Source organism: Tursiops truncatus, chromosome 13 (assembly GCF_011762595.2).
Source record: "Tursiops truncatus isolate mTurTru1 chromosome 13, mTurTru1.mat.Y, whole genome shotgun sequence".
Classification (NCBI taxonomy): Eukaryota; Metazoa; Chordata; class Mammalia; order Artiodactyla; family Delphinidae; genus Tursiops; species Tursiops truncatus.
Window position 1 is genome coordinate 18,682,301 of NC_047046.1, and position 7,697 is coordinate 18,689,997.

A 7,697-nucleotide genomic window follows, 5' to 3' on the forward strand; every position below is an offset into this window, starting at 1 on the left:
ATATTCTCCATGTGACTAATGCCCAACTTTTTAAAAAATTAATTTATTTTTGGCTGCGTTGTGTCTTCATTGGTGTGTGCAGGCTTTTCTCTAGTTGTGGTGAGTGGGGGCTACTCTTCATTGTGGTGCGTGGGCTTCTCATTGCGGTGGCTTCTCTTGTTGCGGGGAATGGGCCCTAGTGTACATGGGCTTCAGTAGTTGTGGCATGTGGGCTCAGTAGTTGTGGCTCGTGGGCTCTAGAGCACAGGCTCAGTAGTTGTGGCGCATGGGCTTTGTTGCGCCACGGCATGTGGGATCTTCCTGGACCAGGGCTCGAACCAGTGTCCCCTGCATTGGCAGGTGGATTCTTAACCACTGCACCACCAGGGAAGTCCCCCAACCTTTACAATTAGAGCAGCATTGCTTGGAGTACAGAATATTCAGGCATATTTAATCATAAAGTCCTTGTAACACATTTGAGAGGTAAATTCTAAAACAAAACTCTCACTGTCAGTTCTCCAGCCTGGAGAAGAGAAGCCTCATGTTAAGTTAGTGGTAGTATTGAAAATAGCGTAACACACTTGGAGTCTCGTCCATGTCCAGTCAAGAATGGTTTTAAACTCTGATCGTGCATCTAGGAAAAAATTTCAGATGTACAGATGCAGAATGAGAAAATAAATTTACAAATTGTGGTTTTCAACATCCCATCATGCTTTCTTCTCTATGTTAAAGGTAAAAGAGACGTTTTGACAGAGACCCATGTGGTTCTTGGTGAAGACTCTGGCCCACCAGGTAAGCCAGCTTATGGGCATAATGGCAAGGAGCAGGGACTCAGATGATACCCTTTAGGAGAAAGATCAACCAAAACAATTTTCTCACCTTTATGTCTACTTTCCCTAAGTTTAAATTTTTATAGATATCCAAGGTTCAAAAAGCAGATTCAATTTTGAACAGTTTCACAGATCTGAAGGAAAATCAGTATCAAAAAATACTTACCACAGCCACTATGGAGAACAGTATGGTGGCTCCTTAAAACTAAAAACAGAGCTACCATATGACCCAGCAATCCCACTCCTGGGCGTATATCCAGAAAAGACGGAAGCTCTAATTCAAAAATATGCATGTACCCCAATGTTCATAGCAGCACTATTTACAATAGCCAAGACACAAAAGCAACCTAAATGTCCATCAGCAGATGAACGGACAAAGATGTGGTATGTGTATACAATAGAATAGTACTCATTCAGAAAGAATGCAATAATGCCACTTGCAGTAACATGGATGGACCTAGATATTATCATACTAAGTGAAGTAAATCACAGACAAATATTATTTGATATCACTTACATGTAGAACCTAAAAAATAGCATACAAATGAACTTATTTTTATTTACAAAGTAGAAACAGACTCACAGACACAGAAAACAAACCTATGGTTACCAAAGAAGAAACTGCAGGGGGGAGGAATAAATTAGGAGTATAGGATTAACAGATGCACGTTACCAAATTAAAGAAAAAAAGTACTTACTGAAAAATTGTAATACATGTGGCATAGTTTGTAAGTTAGACTCTGTACTGCATCTGGGCTCAAGTAAAGCGTGTCATAGATGACATTATAATGAGTGGGAGTGACAGTACCAGTGCCTTCTTTCACAGACTGACTCACAATAAAACAGTCATACCTAGAATTATAGAACCTAATTGGTATCAAGCTTATTTTAGAAGAAAAACAATGTAGCAAACCTAGTCTCTGAAGTAACAATTTACAGAAATCTATGATACAGAGTTTCCTTTATATTTAGAAGCCTGGCTAACTGTTGAGCAATGATTTGCTAAAGCAAATCTACAAAGGACAGTGAAATCATTGACAATTAATAACGCTCATGGGATTTAAACTCAAAAGCATATGCACTGATGCCTAGAGGCAGCAAACCTCAAATTAGCACGTTAGACATGGTCATAGGTAATGTGATTCAGAGATTCAGGGAAAGATGGGAATATCCATCCCTGCATATCACCAGAATATATTCAAACTCCCTAAGTTATATAAGTGGTAAGCTTAACCAATTTATTGTAAATATTGAATGTTTATATCATTTTATGTTATACTTTATGTTAATTGTACTTTTCATTTGCTTTGTTTTCTTCAATCCTTTCATGCCTTCTACTAGAAAAATCAGTGTTTCTGCCTTTCTTCAAACTTAATTCATTTCTCCCTATCTGTTGGTATGAATGTCCTGTTTTATTTCTTGCTGTGGTTTTGCATAACTTTCTCATTTGCATAATTCACTTTACAAGTCTAAAGTTAACCAGAAGTTCTAGCCTTCTTCCTAACAACGGAATCATCTTAGAACGATCAATAAATATTTGTCTGTTTTTAAAATTCTCTGAGAGGGCTTCCCTGGTGGCGCAGTGGTTGGGAGTCCGCCTGCTGATGCAGGGGACACAGGTTCGTGCCCCAGTCCGGGAAGATCCCACATGCCGCGGAGCAGCTGGGCCCGTGAGCCATGGCCGCTGAGCCTGCGCGTCTGGAGCCTGTGCTCCGCAGCAAGAGAGGCCACAGCAGTGAGAGGCCCGCGTACCGCAAAAAAATAATAATAATTAAAAAAAAATAAAATTCTCTGAGAAACAAAATGATTGAAGACAGAAAAAATTATCATCTAATATACCTATCATTTTTAACCTTCTTTAGGTCAATTCTTCCTTTCTCGTCCAAATCATGCAAACCTTAAAAAATTCTGTTACTATTTGAATAAAAAAGAATCTTTAAAATAAAGATGGCTTACCATTCCATCCTAGTCACCTCTAAATCAATAACTGTTCCTGGAGATGGATTGTCAAGTCTTCCTTCATCCTTTTCAATAAAAAATCTGATGTTTATTTGTTTCTTCACCACGATGAAAGTTACTCTGACACTTAAAAGATTATGATCAGTGTCACTCTGTTTGCTCTGTGTTATCTCAGACATTCAGAATGTCGAAAACAGCCCACACGTAGGAGTCATTAAAAGGAGTCTGCAGATGTTAGCTCTCCACACACCCCAATTTTACTGTCTTAGATCCAAGAGCCTAATTCAGGAAGTAAAGGAGGAGGTTTCTATTCATAGCCATTCAGATCCTAGGGGAAGGGTCCCTTCCTCCCAAGGTCAGGATTACTTGTACTGTCTATGCTGGGCACCAAGCTTCACTGACAAACAGGTGAGGCCAGAGAAGGGAACTGAGAGTAATCCCCAGTCCTGGGACGTACAGAACTCCAGGATAAAGGAGCTGGATAAGTACAAACCATTGATTGGCTATGTTCATGGACTTTTAGGAATATCTGAGGTTAGCAAGCCCTCCTCCATCAAGGTTTGGAAGGAGATTGGAAACAGAGAAAGAATCATGGGGTTCCATATGGGGAAACAACCTGCTACTGCAAGGCTTCAGTTCTGCTTTCTCCTCTGACGTGGGCATGGAACACAAAGGGGGAAGGGTCTGTTTTTTCTCCCCACCCCATCCACTGAAGCCCTCTGTATCCAGCTTTCCAATTCACACATAACAATTGTTGTAGATATTTCCCCCTGCCCCCGGAAACTAAAATGTAAAGCTTACAAAATCTGCACTTCAAGAGTAATATACCCACTTTTGTCCTCTGTAAGCATTTTCTAAGTAGGACTCCATCTGTCTTAGTTCTTGGTCAGTCAGTGCTTGAAGCTGTCCATCTCCCACTCCATCTCGATACACAATGGTGAATGTGGCAGAGATGAATTTTGTTCATACCAGAGCTTCAAGGCAGCTGAAAGGAAGTCAGAAACACATATAAATAAACCATAACTTGGAACAAAGTGGCCACTATTTTAGACAACTTCTGTGTTCATTTGTCAACATGGTAGCTTTCAGGACACTGCTTAAGTCCTCAGTCTAGTCCATACTTAACAAGAGTATGAAAATTTTGAGCCAGATAATTCTTTGTGGTGGTCAGGGGCAGGGAGTGTTGCTGTCCCATGCATGGTAAGACATTTAACAGCATCCCTAAACTTCTGTCCACTAGATGCCAATAGCACCTCTATCCCCATTGTGACAACCAAAAGTGTCTTCACTCATTGCCAGATGTCCCAGGTGGGGGAGCAGTATCTCCACCAGTATAGACTCAAGCCCTCCAGCCTCCACCAGGCACTGACTGTGCAAGCAGGTCATCAGCCCATTGACAAGCTCCTGCCCTGATTGCTGGATGATGCATTGAGAGAACCACCTGTATGGAGAAAAATAAGCCATTAGTTTGGAAAACAAGATTAATTCAGAATCAAAATGATGACATTAATCTATGACCAAAAAAAAATTCACTATCAGTAGTTGAGGATCCAATTAAAGATCCTTTTTTTTTTTTTTTTTTGTGGTACACGGGCCTCTCGCTGTTGTGGCCTCTCCCGTTGCGGAGCACAGGCTCCAGACACGCAGGCTCAGCGGCCATGGCTCACGGGCCCAGCCGCTCCGCGGCATGTGGGATCTTCCCGGACCGGGGCACGAACCCGTGTCCCTTGCATCGGTAGGCGGACTCTCAACCACTGCGCCACCAGGGAAGCCCTAAAGATCCATTCTTCATCCCGCTGCAGAGATCCAGGTATTGGTCTCTTCACATATCTTAGGCATTTTGTAACATTTTGAATGCACAGAAGGAGTAAGATAGAATGGAAACATTTGTTAACGTTAACTACAAATTATACATGCTTTGAATACATATGACTCATATTGTTTCAGCTCCTGGGGAATTCCACAAAGTGCAAACCCGGTGTTTTTCTGGAGACTCCTACTTTAGTTCAGTGTCTTAAACAATGGTTCATCCACATGAATCTGCTTTGGAGGGAGCAGTTTGCTTCCAAACAGTAATAGCTATTGTGACCACTGCTCGAGGTATTGAGTAAAATCACCTGTTTGTCTCGAGTTTCTATCCCCTTATTGCGTCTTTGTTTACTTCAGAGTATTAGGATGACGTGATAGGGTATGATGTATGTTTGCCTCTTCATCTGAATCTGTACTCCAATGGATGGGATCAGGTATTTTGGCTTTATATCTTCACTGCTGCATTCTCAGTATTTACACATAGCAAGTGCTCAAAAATATCTATTGCATGAATGCAAGCTTAACTTTTTACCTATTATCACAGCATTTTCTACTAAAAAAGGCAGAGTAAATCCATGTTACTGTATTTAGAGTATGACTAGAAAAAAAAAGATCCTTAAAGGATACTGTGGAATTATACCTGGTGGGCCACAAACAGCATTGAACATAGTAGTGGTTTGTGACTGTCCCACATACCATAATGCACAGGAGAAGAATATGCAGACCCATCTGCACTATGGGTTTTATTTTCTACTCTAAGCACAGAAAATAAAAGGTCCTTGGAGAAAAGGAGAATCATAGGATATAGAAGCACATCTCCTTATTCAGGTACATTATATACAAATGTATGAAGACAAGATCTTATTATACCTACAGGCCACTGAAGGTATAATATGTGTCTTCACCCACATATATCCTAAGTGCTTCCTCATGTGTCCCTATGCAGAGGCTTACTGATCAAATTCTGCGGTTGGCAGAATTCTACCTGTCCTCATCCTTGGAACTTGTGAACATACTGAGATCTGGCCCCTGTGGTGATGTTATATGGCACAGTTGACTTTAGGATAAGGAGAGTCTCCAGATGGATGATATCTGACCTCATGAGCTCCTTTAAAATCAGCAAGTTTTCTTTGGCTGATGACAGAAGAGGAAGATGGAGAGATTCAAAAGAGAACAATAGCACAGTGTGAATTGGCGGGTTGGAAGTTGGAGGGGAGGCAGGGAGCACATCAGAAGGAACGTGGATGAAACTCTAGAAGCTGAGACTAGCTGTAGGTGACAGCCAGCAAGGAAGTGGGGTCCTCTGTGCCACAATCACAAGAAAATTGGCTCTGCCACATCGACGTATGCTGGGAAGAGGATCCCAAGCCTCCAGGTGAGAATGTGGCTTATGTGGCACTTTTCACTCAGCCTTGGGACTTCCCTGGTGCTCCAGTGTTTAAGAATCTGCACTTCCTCCACAGGGGCCATGGGTTCGATCCCTGGTCGGGGAACTAAGATCCTGCATGCTGCGCAGTGCAGCCAAAAAACAAACAAAATCTCGGCCTTGTAAGGCCCTGAGAGCCATGCAGTGCCCAACATCTGACCCACAGGACTGTCCATGGTCATGTGAGTGTCGTCTTAAGTTGCCATATTTTGTCATGGTTGTTAGGCAGCAATAGAGAATGATCAGAGGCTTCCATACAAAATGTTCTGGGAGCCTAACTTTGCCAGAAGATCAGGAGAGCACATCTCTAAGAACAACTTGTCCATGGAGCTTGCCAATAATGTGTGTTAAGTCCACCTCTCCTATCTGGCCTCCAGATAGCTCCCCACTAAACACTGTCTGCCAAAGCTTACCCACCGCGTCAAGTCTGGATCGATGCTTGCCACAAATCCTGCGACTGACTTCCATCGATGTACAATACCGTGGAAACAATTGATACCGATGAACATTGCATTCTGCAACTTAAATTTTAAACAAGGTAGCAGATTGAGTTAGAACACGAAGCAAATTTCCAATTAAGTAGGACCATAACAAATTCTACCAAAGATAGATGAAAGCAAGAGAAGGCAACAAAATCCCCACATACTTCTCTATCCACCTTCCAGAGGGCACCTCCTAGCTTGCAGTTCATCTGCAGGGCAATCTTTGTAGCGGTGGTCTCTCTAAGGTCCGTTTCAACACACACTGGCTTGGGATCGGGTAATTGACACACAGGTGTCTTTTTATGCCATCACAAATTCCTTTATTTTCAGTGGGCAGCAAGAAAAGGACCTTGAAAGAAAGCAAACATGACATTCCCCAAAATGCAAGAATGCAGTGACGTGAGAAATGGATGCGTGTCGAGGAAGCTATATAGGTGGAGCACTGACAAAGTAGAGACTATTAAATAGATATCTGAATCCATGAGGGTGAAGGGTCTAGAATCACACTGCATTCAACAAGTGTGAGTGTGAGTGTATGGAAGAGACAGGCTGCGAGACAGGCATTTGGAAATATGCATCGATCCTTTAAACTTGCAAAACCCTTTCATCCTAGTCATTCCATTCCCAGGAGTCGTTCCATTTCCAGAAGTTTATCATGAAGTCAACATGGATGGGTTAAAAACATAGACTGAACTATACCGTCCTCAGGACAGTCACCGTCGATGGGATGATCGCTGTGTGTGGGGCGCTTCCCAAGCATTCTACTTGATTCAGTTAATTCTCTCACCAATCAACTGAGATAAATACTGTTATGTGCCCCCACCAGCAAACAAGCTTGGGGGCTGTTGTGGAAACTGCCTGATTTACAAGCAGCAGAGCAAGTTTCCAAACCCTCGCCAGGACCTCCAGTAGGACACTGAGCAGTTAGGAAGAGAGGCTACTGCTTGGCTTGTTTCTGACTAATGGGAAAAATCATCAGTGTATATATATATATATATATATATATATATATATATATATATATATATATATTTTTTTTTTTTTTTTTTTTTTGTGGTACGCGGGCCTCTCGCTGCTGTGGCCTCTCCCATTGCGGAGCACAGGCTCCGGACGTGCAGGCTCAGCGGCCATGGCTCACGGGCCCAGCCGCTTCACGGCACGTGGGATCCTCCCAGACCGGGGCACGAACCCGTGTCCCGTACATCAGCAGGC

The 7,697-nt window shown here is 42.5% G+C and overlaps 1 protein-coding gene across 1 annotated transcript; it reads right to left on the reverse strand.

Moving 5' to 3' along the window:
* Positions 1-705: 705 nt before the first annotated feature.
* LOC101331037 (piwi-like protein 3) lies at positions 706-6,858 on the reverse strand. Its single transcript, XM_019950045.3, is given in 9 exon segments — positions 706-822; positions 1,508-1,661; positions 2,766-2,894; positions 3,601-3,706; positions 3,709-3,753; positions 4,139-4,209; positions 6,421-6,524; positions 6,650-6,723; positions 6,726-6,858. Coding segments are annotated over 9 exon segments (933 nt in total).
* Between the last annotated feature and the right edge of the window lie 839 nt (positions 6,859-7,697).